At 37.0% G+C, this 27,498-nt stretch overlaps 1 protein-coding gene across 1 annotated transcript in view; it reads right to left on the bottom strand.

Moving 5' to 3' along the window:
• Positions 1–27,192, bottom strand: part of LOC149780602 (uncharacterized) — a 54,297-nt gene extending 27,105 nt beyond the window's left edge. Inside the window, exons 1-5 of the mRNA XM_089937724.1 lie at positions 27,111–27,192; positions 25,406–25,466; positions 23,575–23,690; positions 11,445–11,618; positions 9,436–9,519 (exon numbers count right to left, since the gene is read on the bottom strand). Coding sequence (XP_089793850.1) covers positions 9,436–9,519; positions 11,445–11,618; positions 23,575–23,652 — 336 coding nt within the window. The 5' untranslated portion in view covers positions 23,653–23,690; positions 25,406–25,466; positions 27,111–27,192. The remainder of the gene's footprint in view (positions 1–9,435; positions 9,520–11,444; positions 11,619–23,574; positions 23,691–25,405; positions 25,467–27,110) is intronic.
• Positions 27,193–27,498: the final 306 nt, after the last annotated feature.

Genomic DNA, 27,498 nt, shown 5'->3' with positions numbered 1-27,498 from the left:
TTGGGTGCGCATTGGCAAAACCAAACGCACTTTCGACAAAGGTTACTTACCTAACTGGACGACCGAATTGTTTCGTGTCACTGGACGAGTGCATGGTCGTCATCCTGCCGTCTATAAATTGGAAGACATGAACGGAGAAGTGCTCAAAGGAACGTTTCATTTGCCCGAATTACAACGTGTCACCAAAAAAGAAGACGACGTGTACGACATCGAAAGCATTCTCGAACGCAGAACTCGTAAAGTGGGCAAACGACGTGTCAAAGAAGTCAAAGTACGTTGGAAAGGATATCCACCCAGTTTTGATTCTTGGATCAACGCTTCGCAAGTCATCGACTATAAAAAGAAGTGACCATCATGCCCTTTTGCACAGACGCAGCTACTACTGCTAACACTCCTTCACCCAGTTCTTCTCTGCAAGATTTACAAAAACAACCCTTGTGGGTGTGGTGTGGAGAACGTGTGCCTAAAACGCAAATCGTCTTTTTCTGCCAAATCTTCGTGGTGTATTGTGTCATCGTGGCAGCCATCGCCAATTTGAGTTTGCAAAAAGGAGACAAACAATTGTGGACCATTTTATTAAGCATTTGCATCGGTTACCTGCTTCCTAATCCCTCCCTGAAATTCTCCTCGAACGGGAGCAACGGGAACCTTGTGTCCAGTGCCAGTGCCAGTCTCCACTCCAACAACAACAACAACAACAACCCTATTTTGGGCGGAGACACGCCTCTGACGTCCAGTAAACCCTCGGATTATGAGTCACCAAAACCAATTTTACTTAACCTTACCCAGTGACAGTTCCATGGAGGTGTTTCCCAAAAACACGTTGTGCTGTTACACGGCCAAATTACCTCAGGCCATCCAATTAGATCATGAAGCCCATTGGGAAGTGGCTTTAGTGGAAATCATACACCCGACCCAAGTTCTCAATGTCCTTCCTAGTCAAATTTGTTTTACGGTGGAAGTTCATGATGAGCAAATGCAACAGTACTTGGATACCCATGTCAAGTATAACAAGAACACCCCTAACACAAAAAATCAAAAGTGGACCGACTATCACTTCATCATTCCCCCAGGCTATTATTTTAGTGGTCAACATTTGATCAACACCATAGCTTCCAGGTTTAATGTCGTGTTTCTGAAAGCTTTGGAGAGTGTCAGAAAAAGTGTCACCCTGGAGTACCACAAAACAGCTCGTTGCTTCCTGATGAAATTTCTCGAGGGGGGTAAAATCATGTCTTTCTTATTTTGACCTGAATTGTTTGCCATGTTGGGCGGGGACATGGAGATGAAGAAGAAATTAGAACAAGATAAAGGCGAATTACAAGTCATTTCTGACAACGATACTTTTGCCAAGTATTTTCGTGCCCCGGTAGAACTGAACCAAGGACTGAATTTGATGTTTGTGTACTCCGATGTGGTGGAGTACAACGTGGTGGGACACACCTCCGTACCGTTACTGCGTGTCATTCCTTTCAAAGTGGATTCTGCCACAGTCGCTGACGAGGAAGGTGGAAACACTTATCCCGTTCACCGCGAATTTGTACATCCTCACTATTTGCCAGACAGCAAGTCTTATTTGGACACGGTCAACATTGCTATAAAAGGAGATGTGGGACAAAATATTCCATTCACCAAAGGGAAAGTCACGGTGAAACTCCATTTTCGAAAACAGTTCTCTCACGATTCGTAAGTCATGTATCCAGTGTACCGAGGGGTTGCTCGACAGCGAGGACACGGTTTAGGAGATATGTTAAAATCGGCCTTTCGTTCGGTGGCTCCGGTGTTGAAACCGTTGAAACCGATGGTGACACGCGGATTGCACGTCTTGAAAGATGCCGCACTGAAGCAAGGCAAAGAATTTCTTCAAAATATCATCATCGACAAACAAAACCCCAAAGAAGCTTTCATGAGAGCAGGCAAAAATGTCTTGCTGCAAACGGGTAAAGATCTTTTGGGTCGACGAGAAACACCTATAAATGCCCTGCACGCTAACGAGCCAGGCATTACTACTTTCCTGATGCCACAGCAAGGACAAGGCAGAACGAGACGACGAAGAAAACACCCTTTCACCAGACTTCACACTTCTAAAGCTAGAATGACTAAGAAAAGAAGAACCGTCCGAGACTTAGACGTTTTCGATTATTGAGAAAGAGAAAAAATGATGTACCGAGAGTCTTGCGCTTGTCCCAAGTCGGAACTGGATCTGTTTGCCATGCCACCCACTATGATGACGATGCAAGAATCCCAATGGGTGGAATTTCATCCCGTCTCCTCTTTGACGGATTCCGCTCCAATCGAGTTTGAAATCAAAGGACAACCCGAAGATTACATCGATCTGAATAGCAGTTACCTATTCTTGAAAGTCAAAGTAACCGAAGCGAACAACGGACCCATAGACAGCGATGATGTATTAGCTCCCGTCAATAATTTCATGCATTCCTTGTTCAGCGAAGTGGACTTGTACTTGAATAACAAACTGGTCAGCAGCAGCATGGATACTTACCCTTACCGAGCGTACCTGGAAAATCTCTTGAAAAACACTCATCTGGATGCTTGCGTGGTATGGAAACCTGACAAAGCGACTAAGTTCAACAGCATTACAGTTGCTGGGGATGCTACAAATTCAACGGGATTTGTAGAACGACGAACGAAAATTGCACTAAGTCGTAGTTTAGAACTGATGGATCGCTTGCATCTAGACATGTGGTTACAAGAGAAGTATTTGCTAAACGGTGTGGATATCCGTCTGAGACTGAATGGTAACAATGTCGCCTTCCATTTGATGGCTGCAGAAAATTCCACTTACAAAACCAAAATCGAAGAAGCCAGGCTCTACGTACGACGCGTGGAAGTGTTACCTAAAGTGGGTAACAACATCAGTCAGACGTTGAGCAGAACGACCGCCAAGTATCCGATACGTCGTGTGGAAGTGAAAGCGTTCACTATTCCTGCTGGACAACGATCCATGATCGAAGATCATCTCTTCCAAGGGCAGTTACCCAAACGTTTGATCGTTGGTATCGTCAAGAATTCAGCCTTCAAAGGAGCCTACCATGAAAATCCTTTCCTGTTTCATCATTACAACATAGCCAAGATCGAAGTCACTCGCGATGGCAAGACACTGTGTACCCGACCCTTTGAGCCTAACTTTACCCAGAACAATTACTTGAGATCGTACTTGTCCCTATACGAAGCCACGGGACAGTTAGGAACCAACACGAGTCACGGTATATCCTACGAGGATTATGCAGGAGGCTACGTTTTGTGGGCTTTTGATTTCACTCCAGACCAAGGCAGTGACGAGGGACATTTCCTACCTATAAAATCTGGTCAGATTCGTGTGGAACTTCAGTTTGCGAATGCAATACCTGCAGATAACACAGCGAGCGTCATTCTGTATGCAGAATTTGACAATACCATTGAAATCAACAGTTTAAGAGAAGTCATTCTAGATTATTAGAAGCCATGGAAGACTGTTATCCCTCTTTACCTAGTGGAGAAACTTTGGAGATGGAATGTGAGGAAACTGTGGAAGAAGAAGAATCCCAAGACGAAGAAGTTATCGTGATGAAGTCAAGATGGCCAGAACAAGAAGCCCATTTAGTCTCCTGTTTTGCTACAGTCCTGGCAGATATAAAGAAAGAATTGATCAAGGAAGAGTGCTATGGATGTCACAACGATCATCCCAGTCAAATTCAACACGATAAATGTATGATGTAGAGTCAAGAAGAAAAATTGGACGAATATCTGGACAAAGCTTGGGGTCACATCGAAATAGAATTTGTGTTGAATGAGTGGTATAAAGGCTTGGATAAACATTCTTCTCCTCCATTAACGTCTCTGGAGTGCCGTCGCATCGAATCTCTCTTGGACCAGAGTAAGAAGTCGGAGCAAAACGCTTTTTACTTGTCAGACATTTTCAAGCAAAAAGTCAGGATCGAATTGATGACTTATCATTACCTGTGAAGAAAAAAACCACACAAATAAATGTATACCTGGGAACTTTATTACCTTTTGAACCACAGTTCGTACACTGCTTCTTGGAATCCTGTCGTCTGTGCTAAAGATGAACTCCCTCATCGCAAACCTCAAGACCATCAAGCTTATGTGATCAACACAGTCATCTCCCAGGAACCCAGTGGGTAGCCGTCTACTTTCCTCAAGAAGGATATGTGGAATATTTCGATTCCTATGGATTGTCTCCTTTGGAAGACGATATCATTGACTTTATGAGAAGAAATGCTCAGACCACCCGATTCAATAATGTGAAATTACAAGGCACAGATTCCTTGGTGTGTGGACAATATTGTGTGTATTTTCTGCATCATCGCAGCCTGGGCTATTCCTTAGAACATTTAGTGACTCATTTTGATCCTCGTTCTTCTTCTAGAAACGATGTGAAAGTAGATCGATGGTTTTGTGACCAGTATGCTTATCTTTTGTCTCAAGCTAGTAAACGTAGTGTCCATCATGGCCTAATGACTTCCAACAGTGGAAATCACAATTTCATTCACAACGTTCTCAACCCTGTCCAAAATAATGTGTTAGTTGAAAACAAATGTTTGGGTATTTGAAAAAAAAAATGTTTCATGTTATATTGTTGGATTATTGTCAAAAATGTTATGGTTGTTTGTTAGTGTTAAGTGATTTTGAATAAAAATGTTGTGTTTTGAAGAGAAAATGCCTTTGTCTTTTCTTTGGCTATAGGAATCTTGATTCATGCTCTTTAACTTCTCTCTATCTCTCTCATGACACTCATTAAACGTTCCGACTCGAAAACCGTGTAGGGATGTTTTCCTTCACGTCCGCGCTTTGTCTCCAGTCTAACCATCCATTGTCGACTCATCCTCCTACGAAGATGTGCTCCAGACTAGCTAAGCTAAACGAAGCCTACGTCAATTTGCATAGGGTCAGACACAGTCTGATACTGAAGCCAGAAGAGATAGAGAATGTGAGAATGTTAAAAGTCACTGAAGACCTTCTAGAAGAACTCTTCAGAAAAGAAATTAACAGGGAGAAAGAAGAATGGACAGAGAAGTACAGACTTCAGAAACAGCAGAGAGAGCAGCAACAGCAGCAGCAACCTGAACCAAACAGAGGCTTTGTCGATTGTCGTATCGATACCAAAGAGTTCTTCTTCTCTTTCCGAAGAAGCAGACCTATCGTCAGAAAGCCTATCGTCAGAGGACGTCGCATTCTTAGAATATTAACGATCGCCCTAGCTTCAACTTCGCACACAATAAAACAGCCCTTTTCAGGGCTACCCCAATCTCTAGAAAAGAAATAACAATCGATTGCCTATAATAAGTTAAAAAATAGAAGTGCGTGTATAAGCACATAAATTATTTTTCTTGCTTAGAAAGTGTGTGTATGTGTGTGTGTATAAGTATTTTGTTTAAGTGACTTGTCAACATGTTTTATAATAGTGATGTGTAGTATAAAAAAGTGAGTAAGTGTTTCTTTTAGGTCCGCGCGTTGTTTGGTCATGATCTAGGTAATTTAAATTTTGTGTTAGGGGATGTTTTCCTTCACGTCCGCGCTTTAACTATAAATTGAAAATCGCTCGGCAGTCTAGCTACCCTTGTTGATTGATCAACACTAGAGAATGAGCAGAAGGCTAGCGAAACTGTTAGAAGTTCATGTGCACCTGGAATATGCCAGGCTCATACTGAATGAGCTGGCCGCAGAGGTTATAGTGGAAGAAGGAAGGATGAAAGAGGAGGAGAGAAGAAAAAAAGAAGAGGAGGAGAGAAGAAAAAAGAAGAGGTGGAGAGAAGAAAAAAAGAAGAGGAGGAAAATGGGAGAGGAACGGCTGTACTACAGACACAACAAGGAAATTTCAGAATCCCAGAGACAGAAGATTGGGATTCTGAAGCCACTCATTCCTCCTCTGCACTCCCAGCAAAACGAGTGAAAGGAGATTGGAGTAGGAGATGCGTTTGCGGTGCCAGACCGGGGAGGTTCAACCATTAACCAGGTGTCCTTGAGTTCAAAACAAACAACCCTTTTCAGGGCTACCCAATACTCTGGAAAAGATATAGTAATCTATTTGGCAATGTGTGTATGTAGAGTAGTGTGAATATAAACACTGACTCTTTTTTACTACTGTAAGTGTATGTGTTTGTGTGTTTATAAGCGCTAGCATAGGTTAGTGTGGATAGTAGATTATTGGGATTTGATTTTAATGCTTTGCGTGTGTGGATGGTAGATTTTGGGTTTGTTTATTGCTGCTTTGCGTATGTGAATAGTAGATAATATGAGAAGAGAAAAGTAGGAGATGTTTTCCTTCACGTCCGCGCGTTGTTTGGTCATGATCTAGGTATTACAAGTTTTGTCTTAGGGGATGTTTTCCTTCACTTCCGCGCGTTTTAAGTGATGATGTAGGTAATATAAGATTCGGGTATTAGGGGATGTTTTCCTTCACGTCCGCACTTTTCGTATAAGAACCCACAACGTTCGTCGTTCGCACCATTCTACAAAGAATAAAAAAGAAGATGGCTTCGAACCACCTTGATAAAATGAAAAAATTGCAAGACGTACTGGACAATTTGGGCATGATGGAGCAAATGTTAGTTAACCTAAACAAGGATCACTATTCCTTTAGTACCCATCGAGTGAAAATGGAGATCAACAATATAAGAAAACTAAAGGAAATTATAAGTGATCTGTTGAAAGAAATAAAGGAGGAGAAGGAGGATGTAGAGGAAAGGATAAGGATGAGAGCATGGAACGAAAAAATTGAAAAGGAAGTAGAAAATGAGAAGAGGAAGAAAGAAGAGTAAGAGAAGCAGAAAGACGAGAAAAAGAAGTAAAAGGAGGAAGAAAAGAAAGAAAAGAATAGAAAAAGTGTAGGACAGAAAATAAGAAGCTGGTGGAGAAATATAAGAAATTAGAAGAAGAAGAAAAAACCAAAGGCCTTATTAAAATAGGGTCCCGACCCTGTTCCATTTCCCCTTGTCTCTAGATAGGCCCAAACTCTATTCCCATGTTCAATTTCCCTTGTCCCTAGACAGGCCCAAACTCTATTCCCATGTTCAATTCCCATTGTCCCTAGACAGGCCCAAACTCTATTCCCATGTTAAATTCTCATCGTCCCTAGAGTGCCGCGACAATATTCCCCATGTTAAATTTACATAGTCCCCAGAGTGCCGGGACCCTGTTTTTAATGGTAAGCCCTATTGTCCTTAGGGTACCCCTATTCACTACTCCTATTGCACTGATATCACTCGCTAGGTACGTAGAGGTAACGTCCGCCATATCAGATGTGAAAAAGACAGTAAGCAAAATGTACCGATGCGTGAAAATACAAAACAAAGGATTCCACCGCATGCATAAATTGTACAAGAGAACAGTTACAGTCTACATTTGTAGGAAATAAATTTACAAACCTTTAATTTTAAAATCAAGTGGCATAATAAAAAAAAACAATAGAGAGTTCTTATTATGTTTGTCCTTTGCAATCGTATAGAATTAAGTAAGTTCTTCGTGTTGTTTGATCACTTATCAAGATTTGATTCATTTTTAGCAGGCATCTTTCTCCAGTATTCAAATGTTTCCGCTCCGAAAGTATGTCGACGTTGATAAGCATTTAATAAATTAGCGCTGAATGTTCTACAAAGCCCTACTGTGGAGTAGCATGTTTTTCACCATCATTTAATTCTAATATTTATTTTCACATTTATATATCTTCAACTGCTATAAAAAGAACTTTAAAAGTGACCTCACATTAAGTTAATTACTGTACATCTATACTATGACTAATAATAACCTCTATTATTCCAGCTTAATAATATAATATTGTGTGTAACTTTTCATGAAATAATGACGTGCTATATATCAACCCACAACCACCAAGCGGTAGAATTCAATAATTTTACATTTTTACCAAGTAAGTTATACCCCAGAATTGGTGGAAAATGTTTATCATTTTATCTAGCTTGCGGCTTAAAACCTGAGGAGTGTGTCAATTACAAAAGCGACGGGTGTTATTGCAACTCATTTCCATGCAGGAAAGCCATATTGTATATAGTAAGGGTTATAACCACTTATTTCAAAACGGAAATATTGTGGTGGGCGTAGTTATGATGCATACAACAGGAAGTGCTTGTATGTGTGTGTGTGTGTGTGTGTGTGTGTGTGTGTCCGTACGTGTGTGCGTTACGTTGGTTTGTTTTTTATAAATCAAGCAAATATTTGATAGTGTCCTTGAAGTTCATAAATGTATTTCTGTCTCGTGGTTATGGATAGTAGGGCGTTAGTGTTCGAAAACGACTGTTGCTTTGTGGCTGGGCCAGCACTTACTCGATGAATACTACTTTTGCTTTGTGGCTGGGTCAGCACTTGCTAGATGAATGCTACTGTTGCTTTGTGGTTGGGTCAGCACTTCCTCGAGGAATACTACTGATACTTTGTGGTTGGGTCAGCACTTCCTAGATAAATACTACTGTTGCTTTGTAGCTGGGCCAGCACTTCCTCGATAAATACGACTGTTGCTTTGTGGCTGGGTCACCACTTCCTAGATAAATACTACTGTTCCTTTGTGGTTGGGTCAGCACTTCCTAGATAAATACTACTGTTGCTTTGTGATTGGGTCAGCACTTCCTCGAGAAATATTACTGTTGCTTTGTGGTTGGGTCAGCACTTCCTAGATAAATACTACTGTTGCTTTGTGGCTGTGTCGGCACTTGCTCGAGGAATACTACTGTTGCTTTGTGGTTGGGTCAGCACTTCCTCGATAAATACTACTGTTGCTTTGTGGTTGGGTCAGCACTTCCTAGATAAATAATACTGTTGCTTTGTGGCTGGGTCAGTACTTCCTCGATAAATACGACTGTTGCTTTGTGGCTGGGTCAGTACTTCCTCGATAAATACGAATGTTGCTTTGTGGCTGGATCAGCACTTCCTCGAGGAATACTAATATTTCTTTGTGGCTGGGTCAGCACTTATTATATGAATACTACTTCTGAAAATATTATCTGTCAACTCTAAAACTTCGTTTTAAAAAATGTGTCATTATCCAAAACGTATTGAAGACAAGATGGGTACATTGTTATTCTGATAGTTTAGATGTGTGTGCGAGTGTTGGTTATATCGGGATACTTCTTGCACACCATTGAAGATAGAGATAAATTTTGGGATATGTTTGGAGTGGACGAAAGATGGGCAAAAGGCTTTTGAATTGGGATTCAACTCCTGGGACGGTGCTTAGAGGTTGGTGACACTTGTACAGTGTGCATATATAAGGAAAAAGAGATAATTGATAAGAACTGAGATAATGCTACTTTGCTACAGACATCTTGTTTTGAACTCTTCTTTAATTTCCCATTAATTTCGTTGAGAAATATATTAGTCGATACATTCATACATACATACATACATACATACATACATTACCTATTTCTTGTGCAATCTAAATCACTATGTACCGTACAATACCTTAGGCAGAAAGAAAATGTCCTCAGCCATTAATTTTCGGTGTTCATCCTTATTCTCGGCATATTTGTCAAGCGTTGCCTGGAACTGTAAAATGAAACTCGAATTAAAAATAATTATCAAACATAGCCTCGCAAATAATGATAGACCTTTGTACAGACACATAGATTGATACGTAGGTAACTGTGCTGTCAATTTTGTTAACGGATTTGGGAGTCATTCAGACAGCTACACTAGAGATTTGTTAGATAATCAAGCACAACAAAAAAGCCCACGTATGTAAAATTAACAAGATTAAAACAGGGATGGCCCTAGAATAGCAGCCAGCAACTGGCGCACTAATCGAACCATGTAACCGGCGCCACCCCCACCGCCACCGGCCACCCAATAAGTTCTCCTCCCATTTAACTGACGGGCTAAACCTGGATATAAATTAAACATTCGCTTTTCTCTCATGTATGTATGTATGTATGTATGTATGTATGTATGTATGTATGTATGTATGTATATTAATTGTATACCAAACATTATTCTATAGTTTTTATACCCCTGATACCCTTGCTGATAGGTGAAAATGATTCATTTTCCTGTTTACATTCTGAACATTGATCATCCATGGTAACAGATCCGGATATCCATCTTATTCGTTTATAAGTTTCATATGCTAAATCTTGTTTAATTGTTCGTTGAAGCTATCATCCATGGTAACAGATCCGAATATCAATCTTATTCGTTTATAAGTACCATATGCTAATTAATGTTTAATTGCTCGTTGAAACTATCATCCATGGTAATAGATCCGAATATCAGTCTTATTCGTTTATAAGTTCCAAATGCTAATTAGCTTCAATGAGCAATTAAACATTAAATACCATATGCTAATTAATGTTTAATTGCTCGTTGAAGCTACATATTCTCATTAGTTCAGTTAGGAACGATATAGTTTCCTTATATAAGTTGTTTACATGCGCATGAATTTGTTAAATCTATTGTTGGTCTTGAGCGCATGAGTATTACGTCAGATTCATTCGTCTTTCAGTTACATTAAAAATAAACATCTCATTGACGAACTTTCTTTAAGCATCTTCGCTAAAATCAGATATCTACCCAGCCCCATCCTGTTTTAGTGGCAAAAAAAAAACGACACCCCCCTTCCCCCGAAAAGTTGCTTCTTAGCGTCCATATACCTGCATACATCATATGTATATTTTCGTGCGGTCGCGAGGAAGTGACCTCTTTAATGGAATGGATGTGGAAGTTTGGGTTCAAGATATACGAAATGGAAAGGGAATGCGGTGTAATTGAAGAAAACACATGGCCAAATAAATATAGTATATCAGTATCCAAGTGTATTTGTGTTAATTGAGACTGGCAATTACATGCACTCAGTAAACATTCGTATCTATTTTTAGTGCATAAATGTTGTTTTAGTTATACATTTTTACTACAATTAAATGAGATGGTCGCCTATACTACTTGTTGTTTCCATACTTATATCAGTGTACATAAGACTTAACACTTATAACAGTGTACATAAGACTTAACACTTATATCAATGTATATAAGACGTAACACTTATATCAGTGTATATAAGACTTAACACTTATGTCAGTGTATATAAGACTGAACACTTATATCAGTGTACATAAGACTTAACACTTATATCAATGTATATAAGACGTAACACTTATATTAGTGTACATAAGACTTTACAACGCTGCTGCTCCTCAACGGTACATTGAAACCTTAAAAGGAGATATAGCCAACTTCAGTCCGTTTGTGAATGCTGTAGGGAACTAACATATATACTATGACGTACATTCATACGTATCGTCATTATTATATCAATAGTTACAGAGAGAGAGAGAGAGAGAGAGAGAGAGAGAGAGTTACATGATTGTAGGTAAGTAAGTACGTATTTAATGTATTAGATTTTAATATGAGTGAGGCAATCGTGGGTAAATGTGTAGGTATTTACGTTAGTAGATTGCAATGTTAGTGAGACATAATACCTGGTTTACAACACGGTTGATAAAGTACTGGGATAGATCTCCCCAGAGGTTATGAATGCCTTTTTCGCTTATCCAAACTTCAAACCTTTTTGCATCATCGACTTGTGGTAAGTTGACAGGAAAAGGTATCGATGGAGGTAGACGAGGAATAGTATTGTTCTGCCACAATACAAACTAGAAGTAAAATAATAAAAGATCTTTAACATAACGATAATAATGCAAATACATCTTAATCTGGGAAGCAATAATCATAGTAAGGATGAATTTTTCGAGAAGTATCATAACGTTCAAAGTGAACTGAGACAGAAAATACAAATTGATCGTTGCATTGATTACACACCGTTTATATTTAACAGTAATAAAAAGCAAAGTAAATCACACATAAGCAGACATTCACATCATCCGCATGTTACACACTTAAACAGACGTTAGCATTATCCAACATACTTAAGTAGATTTTCACACACGAGTTACTTTTAGACTGATGGGTTATTACAATATCAAGAAAAGTGTATGACCCTTAAACATAAACAGGCGTTCATATCGTCAATGTATATTACACACCCAATTCTTGTTTTATAACACCTCAATATAGTTGCACACTAAGTGTTTATCATGCATATACGGTTATTTTGCGATGGTTGAGGCTCCCACAAGATAGCCTGTGTTATGTAACACCGTACGATCTGTCACATAAGGCAACCTGTGTTATATAACACCGTACAATCACTCACGTAAGGTAACAAACCAAGTAGAGGATAAGGCTGAGTGATATTTTGGAATTATTAATTATGCATATATATTTATAAAAAAAGAACTCGAGTTTGAAACCTAGATGACTTTTTCATATGTGAAATTATGGTACATAATGTATCGGGGTTTTTTTAATTTACCGCTTCAGTTGCCTAAGTGGTTAGAGCGTCCGCCTAGGGTGCGGGAGGTCTCTGGTTCGAACACCGGTCGAGTCATACCAAAGACTTATAAAAAGGGTACTAGCAGCTGACTCGCTTGGAACTCAACATTAAGATGTGAGTGTTAAGACTGGTCGGCCTGGTAAAATCATAATGTGACTGTGGGTCATGATTGCTCTACATATGCAGCATGATACTCCAGTGTTAGACATCACTATAGTAGCGATATGACTGAAAAATTGTTAAAGCTATGTTAAAAATCCAAATCACACACACACACACACAAACACACACACACAAACGAGTGCGCGACAGCTACGGAGGCTACTGAATAACAGTTATGCGGGGGTGGGGGCACCAGTCTCTATTGTAAGCCTTATGGTTGTTGTACTTATATTAAAAATTTTCCACTGCATTATACTGCGGATTCCTTTAGGCGATTGTTTATCCTCCATCGTGGACAATTTAACAGGCATGGTGTAGAAAGAATAAATAATGTCATTATTTTCCACATATATAAAATGATAAACGAGTTCACGTCAACAAGGATAAGGGAGTAGTAAACAATAATTAGGTTTCTGGCGCAGTAACTCTAACAATCGTCCAAACAAATACAAAGACGCCATTTGCCGTCACACCCAAAGACACCACTGCCAAATTGCAGGCAAAGGTTATTCCGTTGGTGACGAATTTTATGGTGGTTACGCGAAAGTTTTTTTAGGGTTGCTTCACCAGTAACCCTCATCATTATTGTTTACTACTAAAAATTTATATCGGTATTGATAACAAAAATTTTATGTTAATATTTTAGATAAAATTTATATTTCTTCACCTAATGTTAATGTCTGAACTGTAGATATCAGAAATATTTCATCATCACGGTGATAAAGACAAAACTTTATTTCCCACTTACTCGTCTTCGACATTCACAGAAATCGTTTATTGCGGCTCTGTTAAGATGGTAATTAATGTAGAAGAAAATACTTTTGATCGATCAAGGTTGATTGCTAATTTAGTATATGTTTGTTGACTGATCAGGTCATGGAAGTTATTAAACCTTTATAGTAATTCTGATCTAAACTGCTCGAGATAATTAAAATATTCCGAGTCATCGGATCGAACAAGTGAAAATTTTACTTTGTCAAATTTACTAAAACACATCCCTGAAATTTCATTGTTGATCTCAACTGTGAGCGGTTTATTGTCAAGTAAAATATTTTAAATTTTACGGCTGTTGCTGCCTGTGACTGATAGCGTTTAAAACATTCTTATTTCTTGTTATTAGATCAAATTTATACTTGATTTTTTGATAAAATTTATGCTTGATTTTTATATAAAAATTCACACTGACAACAAGAAATCAAGAAAATCCCATTTCCGTGTCCGATAATGACCAAGCGCTAAAGTATCTATTCATTTTCGCAATAACGTTTATCATCAAAATTTAATAATCCACTTTTAACAATAACGTCGGTCTCAAGTTTGTGGTGATTTGTTCTAATCGCCATTGTCCTGACATAACTGACGCCACCATCAAGTACATATTTATAATCGTCGAATCTCATCACATATTTTACTAATCCGCTCATTATACCTTTTGCTTTCTCAGTTAATTTGATATTGTCTAGTCGTACCGCACACATTTTTTTATCTTAATTCAACAAATTTTGACATTACGGGAAAATTCATTTCGGCTTTGAATTTACCAATTACTTTGTTATTCGTACTGTCTTGAAACCCACTATCTCAAGGATAATCTGATAAATCAAACAGTTGTGGATTATCATAAATTTCCTTATAAATATCGTCACATTCGATTTCACAAACTAGCAAATCAGTATCAGTAAACAATAATTTCCTTTACGGCCATTTAACCGTGACAAAATTGTAATGAAAATCGTATATGAACCACTTCGATAATTTAAGTAAGGCGGCGCCAACACAAATTGGTTTATTAAACTTCAAATTTATCTATTTTTTGTCCCGCAACAAGATTTTCACCAAATATTTTCATGCTGACAAAATCGTCTGATGCAACAGGTTTATTCCGACGAACGATATTGTTACCATTTCAATATAAACGCTTTTTTTAAAAATAGTTTTCATCTTCTTACCAAAAACAGAATTATTCATCAACTTAAAGAACTTCTTTTCAAAATTTGTAGTGGCAGCTGCTCGTCGGGTGGTATACTATTTGACGTAACCGCTCATCCAAGGCGAATGTTTGAATTTTAGTACTCGATTAACTTTTCTTAAAATTAGACCGGAATCAACTACTTCTTTAAAATTTTAATAATAAATGACGTAATTTCGTTTATTCAACACATTTGGTACTAGTTAACTTGCTTTTGAGTTTGTTCTGTCTCCTGCTATAATTTTCTGATTTTTTGACAACAAATTGTAATCGATTGTCATTTGATTCCGCACAAAACGGGTAATCGTTATGCAAATCGTGACGCTCAATCGGATAATCCAAATCAACTTCAATGAAATAACTCACATCGTCAGGTATTTTTATCCTTCTGTTTCACGCATAAATTTGTTCCGGCGAAATCCAATGTAATCCGCTAACGGCATTGGCTCTAACATTGCACAGCCACATACATTATTTGTTTAAAGATAAACGATAAAAATCAACGGCAGATTAGGATTAAAATCTTTCATATACTTGTTATTCGCAGCCGCACATTTTTTGTGATAACACTTACTCCACTGCGAATTCCCTTTTCAATAAAGTTGAACATGTTGACGTCGGTGAATAACTCTAGTTTTACTTTACTAAATTTCAACAAAGCGTCCCATGATAAACAAGATAAAGAATAATACCAGCAAGGATCTAGACCGTAATTTATGTAACTGACCCGCCTAAAATTCTTAATACATCGGCGAGTAACAAAGCATCTGTTTTCAAATACAAATCATGATAATCGCCAAATGTTTTACAACTAAATTTATTCCAAATATATTGTGCGTATTTATGCTCGCTATCATTAACATCTTCGTTATTCAGTTGCGAGTATAACTTACTTTGCTCCGGTAATGATGTTTCGTTAAACTTGCTCCAATCATCAAGATACTCGAAAGGAAATATACTATTTGCTTGAGTCAAATATATTTGTCACCGAAACAGTCTCGCAGATTATCAAACTCATTACAACCACGCACAAGCTCATCAAGCGATGCTGCCATGAATTGCAGACTATCGATGAATCCTAATTTACCCAACGTGATAGACAAATACTTTTCAAAATGATTCGGAATACGTTTTATTCTTCCGTCGTTAATTTTTAATTGTGCTAGTACTTCTGGATTACCAAATGTCTCTACGATGAGATGAGTGTCGTATCCTCTAAATTTATGGAGAATAACCGGGTGAAAATCAGGAGCATGAACTTGTAGATTAAAATTATCATGTGGGAGTCCATGATATTGTCCTGTCAAGTGACAATGGTCGCGCTCTCGGTCATCGCCCAACTGTGATTCACAAATACGAAAAATTTCTGCTTGATCGAAATCAATTTATTGCTCTTGAGTTAAACTTTTCATTGGTTTGGTCGCTCTTAGTCGATTGGAAATAGAATCGACTTCGCTTATTAATCGTTCAAGTAAACGAATTCCGGGATCGACGCCGCGATAAAGTTTTATTGGTCTGGAGAAACTGGGATCAACCGCGCACACAACTTTATACGCGAATCCGCATGGCACACGATTTTGAAATTTTATTGTACTTGATCGATTAGGTTTATTCTCTGCACCAAATACAAGCTGTGAAAGACACTCAAAGTCACCATAAATCACAAACGGTAGGTTTTTATGATTGTGATTTTTAAATTGCAGTATTTTATCTTTTTATGTTGGCATTGTTATTCGCTGTACTTCCGAACAGTATTGCAAAAGTTTTTCAAACTCTCTATCATTGGAACAACCATATAAAGAACGATAACAGAAATAGATTTTTTAAAATTTTATTGAACTGTTTTCCCACAAGTCCGTACGTTTTTTAATCCAAGCATAATGATTTTTATTTTTTAAAATAGTATATTCATTGTTAATTGAGATGCTTTGTCAGAAATAACTCGAGGATAAATTTGATCTTGTTCGTAAAAACCAAATACATTTATTGAAATATTGTTTTCTTTTCAAACTTTGGTATTTGATTTTTCGCAACAGGAAAGTCACTACCGGAAAAGTTTAGTGATGATATATAATCAGCGTATTTTCTGACACGTTCAGAATCTTTATCTGATCGCCCCCATGAAATATTTTTTGCCATATTCTTAACGTTAATTCAACACTTTTTATTTTTTTTATTTTCTTTGGAAAGTCGAAGTATGAGCTACTGCGTAATGAATTGTATTTCATCGTGTGAAATAAAATCTCAGAAATCGTCTCGAACTTCCAACCCGATATTCCTCTATTATTTTATATTTATTTACTGAAGAATCTTGTCGGACAAATTGGCAAGACCTGTTCCGATTACAACTCGTTTAGATTTTGTGGCAATATACGGATCAGCAATTTTTTCATCGATTGTTTTTTCGGTAACGTGTAATTTTGACAGTATAAGGTGGTATTGCACTAGGATCCTTAGTCCTTTGTGTAAATGAAGTTCACGCTTTATTGTTGGTTGGAGAAAACGAAATAGATTTGTTGAGGTAAAATTTGCTATAACAAGTTGGTTGTCAAATGGATAACTGTTATCAAATCCGACAAAAGCTGTAGCAAATTTACTTGGAATAATATTCGTTATTAAGCTTTTTATCCCATTATCTCGTAATTTCAGCATCGTAATACATTAGGATGTATAAATTTCAGATTGATTTCTTAAATTATGTACAATGAGAGTTTATAAAAACGTAATATATAAATGACACAAAATTTACGATACGGGGAATATATTAGGGTCCGTGATCAATCCCAAAAGCAAAGTTCCTTTCGCTCAGAAAACACCGGCGGGTTATAAAATATCAGTAAAGCCAGGTGATACCGAGCGCACAGAGATGTTTAGAAAAGATTTCATTTATTCACTGTTTTGTGATGAAATTCCGGAAGGAGAGAGAGTTTATCATGTCAACGGTGCAGTTACCGATGACAGTAACGCAAATTTATCTTTTCAAAACGAATATCAGCCTCATCATGTGTTTGAGTTGTACGAGGCCAATGATCAAGGTTTGATCAGACATGTTAAAACAAAAAATGTTACCGGTATAATAACTCATATTTTGTATTTGCAGGTTGTCAGAGTTATTAAAACTAACCCAGCTTGTTACAAATCACATCGGTTTGTGTTCGATGTATGTAACGGTCCTATTCCACCAGGGTTGGTGATTAAACACATCAATAACATTAAGACCGATAATCGTTTAGAAAATTTAGAGCTAGTTACTCATCAAGAAAATGTTAGAAAAGGTAAAGCGGGTAATCATAATTTTAGTAACGTTAAACCTGTTGTTGCAGTAAATCTCGAAACAAACGAGGAAATTAAATTTCCTTCAATAAATTCTGCTGCGAGATATTATAAAATTAATACAGCATCAGTTAGATTAAAATCCTAATGGCCAAATAAATCCCGACACATCACATTCACCCTTCAACAGAAACTTCTTTAAATTCGACAACTAAAGTTCCGCTGAGATTTCTATTAATTTTGCTTGATCGATACACATGTGACACCAAATCATGATAGCTTCCCTGTCATATGTTATATAAGCAGCTACATCTTCTAGTAGCTGCTTCTTTCTGCCTCTATCAGAAGCACTTCATCACTACCACCAATTACCAAAACCAAATTAAATTATATCGAATCATTTTCGTTTGCAAATTAGGCTTGTCTGACAGCTTTATCAAGCTACTCACGATTGACTATTGTTGCTCGCCCATGAGATCGAATCATTGTTAATTTATCAAATTATACTAAAGTTAATTTAATATGGAATTGATGAAACGCCGAGCAGATATTTACTGCGACGATTGTGACAATGTCACTGCTGCCAACGAAAAGATATTCATCGTATATGATAAAGTCCACAACGCAGTCATCAACGATGAATTTGGTTTAAGTTTGTTGATGCATGATTGCAATGAAGACGATGAAATCGCTGCCATTGATAATTTCATTACCGCTTATGACAGCGACATCGTAACCATGGTTGATAAAGAAAAATCACAAGGAAGATCGACAACTGGCAGATACATTGCTAAAAAATATAACGGAGTTTAATTTTACAGTTGAGGAAAATCAGTTACTCTGGAAATTGATAATTCCTTTTATGAACGTGAAGATACCTGGACGACAAAAAGGGATAAAATTCGATTTTGTGTTTGTTAAGGTCTTCAACTTGATGCAACTGAAAGAAGAAAGAAAATTATATTTGACGTCGTTATGTAGACCAATCAACTGTAAATCAGTCCTACCGAAAAACGAATAAATTTACAAAAATCTTACATTTTAATTATACTGGTCGGTACCCAGCTGTTAAATTTCGCACCGAAACCGCGCCATTTGACCAGACTTTTTTTGGATAACTCGTTCGATAACAAAGATATCTTGGTCTGTCCGCTGTAGTTTCTGTTCGTAAAAGTTACCAATTACTAGCTCTCCTAATAAATCTTTTAACGAATAAGTAACAGGAATCGTCGATAGAATTTTATCGACGACAAATACTTCGGTCCAGTTTCTGTTAAACCTTTTTCAAATATTTTCTTTTTGTTAATAAAATTCTGACTTTGTCGCCGATCTTAAATTTATGCCGGCGTTACATATTTTTGCTTGCAGGTATCGAATTTTTAATTGCGTCTGTCGGCGACATCATACTTTTACCAGCGTAAAATGGTTATATATTGTCTTGTTATATTTTGATATAATCTGTGGAAGATCGTCCATGTATCTGTTATTATTTTTCATTGTTAAATGTTTGTGTATCCGCCAGTTAAGCATACAGTTAAATCGTTGAATAATAGCGCTCTTAACCTCATTGCCAGTAACGTATTTTTTAAATATTGTTCTGTTTTAAACAATATTCAAATTTTTATTGAAAAACTCAGCGCCATGGTCAGTCCAAATTTTATTTGATTTTCTTTCCGTGCTAACGATAATTGTTTTTAGCACATCTGTTATTGATGTTCCTGTTTCATCTGTAACCGGATTACTGAACGCGTATTTACTAAAAATATCAATTACCTTAAACAAGTATTTTTTGTCATCGTTAAATTTAGATATATTTGACGTATCTACTAAATATATTGCCCAGATATAGTCAACGGCATTCGCGACAGCCTTTCATCGCGGAAACATCTTTTTTGGTTTGTGTAATATCCAACCACCAATTGGTTTTGGTAATTTACCAATAAGTTTGTGGATGTCAATACCGGTGCCGATTACTTATCTGTGATTACAGCGTTGGCAGCAAGTTACAATTTTATCTTGCTCGAGAACTAAATCTCGGTCACATTTCCATTTGCGGTTTTATTTCATGGTTATATTTCATTGCTTGACTAAAATAAAGTGAATTTTAATTTTTTGAGAAATCGGACAAAAAATCTTTATTTTTTCAGAAATTTGATCGGAATTTCGTGATATGTCGGGCAAACTAAATCAGACAATTGAGATTTTTGATGAAATTCCGTATAAATCTGTCAACGTTATAAAAACCCTGGGCAAGATGAACATTAAATTTCTTGTTTCTTGAAAGAGAGAAGTAAGATCCTAATTTATTCATTTCGCTATTGTTCAGCGGAACATCGTCAAACACAATTATGTTTTGTTCGTACGAATCAAGTTTTTTTACCATAGTAAGATCATCAGGTTTTTTGGTTAAAAATATATCTTCGCCGAAACCAAAATAATCTAGTAATGTGTCGTTGTAATCGCTTACCATATCGTATTTATTGTGCTGTGGATTAATTGTGTAAATATATACTCGATCGTAGTTAAAGTTGCCGTTGAGCAGTAAATTCATCAGCAAGTTTGTTTTGCCAGATCCTGTCCCACTAACAATATGGTAATGGCAATCGGGTAGTTCATTGTTGCGTTTATGCGCGATTAATCACTCGGTATCAAAATTCATCATTGACATCGTTTTATATTTATCAACCGATAAAATGTTATCCCACACAAAAATGTGTGTGTTGGTAAGAAATAAACAATGAGCTATTACACGACATTAACCGGGTCGGTATCTTCTAATACTGTAACAACAAATAGAACAGTTGATCTCAAGAAATCCGGCGATACTATGACCGATAATTTGTTGATGTCTAAACAATTGTGTTGGGACTTGTGACAAAAATCTGTTGAAGATAACAAGCAAAATAAGACCGGCGGAACAATGGCCGGCAACATTGATATGTCAGGTAAAAGATCATAAATTTAGAAATTACATCTCCGCCTACAACTTTAAGTCAAAACCAGGCAGAAAGCTGGCTGCAGTTAAAATATGTTGATGACATAAAACTAGATAAGACGGGCGTACCATTAGAAGAAATATTGTTATGTCCGATTAAAAGATTATCGGACATAGGCAAGATTTCCCACCAGGACATGTAAGCACAAGTCAAGCGACAAGTTATAACCAAGTAAGGTCAGTCAGTGCGGTAAAGAAAATCGGCGACACAATGACTGGTAACCTGGTGATGAGCAATAACGCAAAAGTAATTGTGTTTTCAACAAACTCACCAACAGCTGATGAGACAGGCGCAGTAAGTTATTTTCAGCTGAAAATTACACTAACGCCTTATTTACGTTGGTCTCGTGGAACAATGACTGTCAGCATAAACATGGGTGGTAAGTTAATTTACAATACACAACCTGACAATACAACGCTAAATTTGTCAAAAGCAACTTCTTAAAGTTGACCGGCAACATCATGTCTGGCATGCTAAATATTGGCGCTAACAAAATAACATCGTCGCATAATCCTGCCGCCGATGTTGACTTGACAAATAAAAAATGTTGATGACAGTAAAATTTCAGCAATCGCAGCTGTATATCCAGCTGTTAATGGCACGTATGTAAAAAAAATCGGAGAGGTAATATCAGGTCCGATAGATGTGGGCGCTAACAAAATAACAACGATTTATACTTCAGCTAATCCCGTTGATCTGACAAAAAAAAAGATTACGTAGACAACGTTCCTGGTGGAGGCGGAAAACGAAGTAAAAACAGTGTTGGATATATTTCAGCACATGTTGAAACATCTGATAACCGAGTTGGATTTGTTGCAAGTACATCAACACAATATTCAGGAAATAATCCAAATCATGTTCTTTTTATTTTAGTTGTTGGTGGTGATCTAGAGTGGACGACTAACTGTAAACCTTTGGTTAAAAATAAAATGACCTGCTACGGTATATATTTGGCAATTTCATTTGTGAGGACGATTAAATTCTGGTACCGGACGAATTCATAACTGGCGTTTAGAAGGATCTAACGATGATGTAATCTGGAAAACGTTGGATAGTACAACAAAGACTTATTCTGGTCTGACCGCATTTCAAATATATATACTCGACGATCACATTTAAAATTTAATCGGACAGTATAGAATAAATGTCAGACACAATGACAGACCCACCAATTGTGACTGTAGCAAATGAATTTTATGATAGTGTTTGTAACATCAATAATTATGTATGCGTCAGTAATCTCAATACTGTATCTTACCTTCAAATGTAAGAAGCAAACGCTAAAACGAAATGAACGAGATGAAAAGTTATTTCATTTATCAAATCCTCTAAAAATAACTGCTCTATGACCGGTTACAGATAATTTTCTTCGTGTGCATGGAATACGCGCTCCACAACTCAAAAAAGCTATAAGATATTTTGATTTAATAAGAAAAAAACTCTCATCCAGATCACTGTAGCGAGGTACAAAAAAGGTAGATTTATCGAAAAAAAATATTAATTGAGCTAGGCAAAGAAAATATTGATTTAATCATTAAATCAAATATGGTGAAAGAGCGAGTGCATGGGCGAAAAAAACCCCTGAAGAAAATCGAATAAAACGGGTACATAGAGAACTTAATAATTTGGCAAATAAAAAATAAAAAATACATTGTCAAAAAAATCCACATTTAAACGAGAAATTTAATAAACGTTACATATTTCTCGAATTAAGTATGGATTATCCCGATAAAAAAACTACTTGAAGTTGTAGACGATAGAGCAGACGCTGAACACATGCTTAGAGCATACGCTAATGTGATATTACCTCTTTTTGATGATGATGTTACTTTTAACCCAATTATTGTCAACAAAGCATTAAAACTAATTGAAGAACATAAATCGCTGATTGATAATTACGATGACACTGAGTTCGTCACCACCGGGATAACGTTTGCTGTCATTTGGCTGGAGTGTTTTTGAGGGTGAAGGCAAATGTCGTCTTTGTTGTTGTTGTTGCTATCGTTGGGTTTAACGCCATTTTTGAACACACGATAGGCAATGCATGGCGGCCAGTATTAATGGTGGAGGCAGAAAGAGATTATTGTTGTGTATTGTTTGACGACCAATAACCCCTAATTTAAAGTGGAGAGATCAAAATTTGAATTCCTGGCTGTACCAAAACATTCTAGCCAGTTTATAGCTGAAACTATTTCTGCCCTATATTCAAAACACAGAAGACTCCATTTAACATCTGGAAAATATTGAAATGAGTTATGTAATGCCATTATACCTCACTTGTCAAACTCCAAACACGCACCTTCTGGGGAAAAAACAACATTATTCGCCAGTTATCGAACCTGTATTGAGTAATGGCAATTAACAACGTCTGCAAACGCGTGTTCCAGCTTTAAGACTAAACTTCGTATTATTGGGTTTAAAATAAACCCCAACAAACATATTTATATATGGGTAGGGGTGTCGGTGTTTGTTTTACTTGAAATAATGGATGTAAACTATGGAATGTAAAGGTACAAATGCTGCGGATAGACAATGAAAACCGTCCAACAATATTCGTATCAATACTAAAAAACTTACCATAACTTGCAATGAATCGCCTCTTTGGTGTCCACAGTTTTCAACACAAAATTCTTAATCGTATATTTTTAGATTTTTACATTAATTGCACCATATAGCCATTATTATGATCAAGTTTTGTTACACACGCACGCACGCACGCATGCATACATACATACATAAAACTATAAACAGAGACAACTCAGAATGAAGTGACTTAGATATAAAAAAATTAAAAAATATTTGTAATGAATATCTACCGATTTGATGTCCCAAAACTCCGGAAGCTCCACCTGCTGAGCTATCGTGTACATCGACGTGTACATAGACGTGTGCATTTCAACCCCCTTTAATAATCTGAAGTCAGTCTGCGTGTCTGTATATTGGAAACATAAAAATTGGAACATAATACTTTAAAGAAATAAGAAAATGAAGAATAAGAACGAGAAGAGTTTGAAAACAATAGTGATGATGTGGTAATTATGATAAGAACTACAACTACGATAATATTAAAGAAATTCATTTTAAAATGGGTAATCTCTGACGCAGTGGCCTGTAATAGAATTGTTATTTAGCTAGTTCGGGCACCAGATCTACAACTCTCGGAGACAATTCCGCACGGGTTTATCATTATTGTTTTTTAGATACACACGGCTGATCGAACTGTTATGATGCTGATTTGAAAATTCCTCTGCCATAGACCTGATATAATCTCTTTTCTTACCAAAAGTTATTGTTTTTAGCCAGTTCTGACGAGTTGCATAAGTAGATGCACCCGGGCTCTCAAGAATGGCAAATTCATGCCCGAAGAATATTTTCCCATTGTGGCCGTCATCGGGATCGAACCCGCTCATGAATTTGCCCGCGATTTTATACTTGCACGGGAGGAATACCCCAAGGGTTTAACGATGCCATAGGTGAGCTAAGTCCATGTCGGCCCGTACTGGACCGCAACAAAGACATCTTCTCGCGATCGGTGCCGAAATGGCAATCAAGCAGGTGAAGCGATGCGGGGACAGTAAAAATACGTCATACGACAGATACATTGTCTGGACGATACTGCGACATAAGCATAAACAATTGTGAATGAACCTCACAGAACAACAAAGATTTTTAATGACCTTCATAATCACACGATAACCCACCTACCCCAATCCCCAAAATGGGTATAACAGTATTTAAGTCGCTTGTGCGTCCCCGCCGATAATACAAAACCACGTATGACAAAACCGTCACGCGATTACGTCAGACCTGTTCGACATCGATGTGTGCTGACAGTCATGGTCTTCAAAAATTGTAACGCGCCCCATTTTGCTTTTTTACGCACAAGACTCATGGGTAGGGCCATCAGCAGAGGCAACCTGGGCCTGATCGAAAACGTGGATTCGTCCAGAATCTGTGTAAACAACGATTAATTAGAGGAATCCGGAAGAATCCGCAAACATCAAGGGGGATCATCCCATTGACCCAATGGATTGTTCTATCACATCTAAAATGGGTCATCTCTGATTCCGCGCGGATTGCGATTGAAATGTTATTTTTTTTTATTCAGGCACCGGATCAGCATCATTAATAGAACTGCTTTTTGCCCGAATTTATCGTCTGAGAGAAATCTGCACAGGCTTATCATATTTTTACTTCCACGCTACTGATTGAACAGTTAATTTGTTGATCTGAACATTCCTCTGCTATGGAAATGATGTGATCTACATACATACATACATGCATGCATGCATGCATAAACACACACACACACACACACACACACACATATATATATATATATATATATATATATATATATATATATATATATATATATATATATATATATGGAGTGTTTAGTAGATATCCTGCTACTGTTTCATATTATCATATTATCGTTTCATTTTCATAACCTTTTCGGGTTGATTTTAGTATTTGTGTAGTAACATATGCCATCGTAGTTACATTCCTCGAACAGTTGATTTTAAAAAAAGTATTTTCAACCGCCATATGACTTGCATTTTTATAGATTAATCATTCAATTGATCGATTGTGTGACTGTTTGATGAATTTTAATTATATCAGAAGGTGTATTTTTGCACTTACCTGGATATTCATAAGTAATTTGAAAGATGCTGTCTATTTTATGTCGAACCAACTCAAACACCTGGTTAAAGAAAGTAAAGAGAATTTGTAGGTAAAATTTGTGGCGGCACAGGGTTTAGTAGTACTTACCTAAAATTTTAAAGTAGAACCGAATCTGAAAATTGTACTTATATAACATGTTACCTATTTTATGAACATTATACACCGAGATCAGCCGTTGCACGGTGCGCCGGAATATTACATCAGACGCAATTGAGATTTATCATTTCAATCTAGGAATGTAGATCTCATACTTGAAATCGAAAAACTCTGGTCTTGGGTTTGAGATTGAGTTTTCATTCTGTGCCAAACTTAAACGACATTTCAGCATTAATGCGTACTGGCATAAGTTTGATCAGTATAAATATCTGAATATAAATCTTCATATTTCATTTATGTTCATCTATTTCGCCACTCAGATTAGGGTGTTGTTTCTGCTAATTGACATTCTTCGGTTTACAGAGTACACCTATGATAAAGAAGAATAGCGGTTCCTGGCCTGGTGGATGATAATCCTTGCACTGAGGCAGTCTTTGTCAGTGCATTCTTTGTCAAAATGTTGCGTATCCCCTTTTTTTTAGCATATCCCAGTAATAAATGGATCCATTTATGTTTGCTTATGCAGTAACAAGTAGGAGAGACTTGTATCCTCCACGTCTCTAAATCTGCAAAATGGTTCGCTTTTTTAAGGAAATCACATGAAATACACAATCTACACGAGTGGACATCAAAAATCGTAACTATTAGTCATGAATTTAACAACATCCTGGTCTTGGCGCAATGGATGTCAGCTGCATTTTAATTTATTTGCATGCCTTCGTTTAAGTGAAAACAAAAAGCTTCATGTTATCTGCAGCTACAATTAAAAGTTAGAAAGAAGATTCTGTATAATTTGTAGAAATTCGCAAAGAAAAGGCAAACACTTTAGAACATCAGTGAATAAAACATTTTTGACATGTGGAAATGAAGTGTCAAGTTTCGACCAGATCTGCCTGACACAAGTTTCGCTAAGAATGTCCTATGATGAATGCTCTGTAGAGTGTCATAGCAACTACAACTGATGCACTGTTATGCTGTTATATCTACAGCATAGTTACGATAATCCATCATTTGTATAATATAATCAACACATTTTGACGAAATAATGAAAAAATGAATAAATGCAAAATTTCTTTATTCACATGCTTGCTTCAATGGCCGAATGATCTGTTAGGCAAAGTATTAACCACTTTAGCCACAAATTGCTTGAGAAAAAAACGTATGCAGTTTGATCATTTCTTTCTAAAATTTCAGTTTTGAAAAGAGCTGAATGCCAAAGTTTTAAACCTACTAGATTCCGGACAATGTTTAAAATCTAATAGATTCCGGACACTGTATTGTATAACAGCTGCCTGATACAAGTTATAAGCTTATAATATTAAATCTTAACGGAGAATTATCACTTGTGACAAACGGTTTTGCACAAGTTGAACTTTACAAGTGTTAAAACGACACCAATTCAAACAATACTTGCCTGTCATGAGTTAGAAACTTACCAGTTTTGGTTAATGCATAATTTGAGTATAACAGCCTCTTGCGAAAAGCTAGAAAACAGGTTTTACAAGCTTTGACAAAATGCTGCCTGACACAAGTAAAAAAAAAATAACACTATTAACAAGACACTCACCACTTTCGACAAGAGCTGCCTGACACAAGTTTCATTGAGAAAGTCTTTCAGGAATTCTGAACCTGTCACCGTCCCATTTAGTGTTTCTTACCTAAACCTCAGTGTCTTGTACACACCTACGACAGAAAACGAACACTTTATATTTAATGAACTTCTCTACTGTATCCACCTGCTTATCAGTTGTATCCACCTACTTAGCTATTGTATCCACCTGCTTATATATTGTATCCACCTGCTTGTTTTCTATTTTATGTTGTATCCTACCCCTCTTACTTATTTCTTTCATTTGTTTGTTTCTTCATTCATTCATTAAGTCATTCAGCCATTTCATCCTTTAGTCTTTCCATTCTTTTTATCATTCTTCCGCTCATCATTCATCAATCAGTCT

This window comes from Sinohyriopsis cumingii, chromosome 16, assembly GCF_028554795.1.
Source record: "Sinohyriopsis cumingii isolate HCF-2022 chromosome 16, ASM2855479v2, whole genome shotgun sequence".
Classification (NCBI taxonomy): Eukaryota; Metazoa; Mollusca; class Bivalvia; order Unionida; family Unionidae; genus Sinohyriopsis; species Sinohyriopsis cumingii.
The sequence above is the reverse complement of the archived record's forward strand: the minus strand, read 5'-3'. Positions and strand labels throughout refer to the sequence as shown.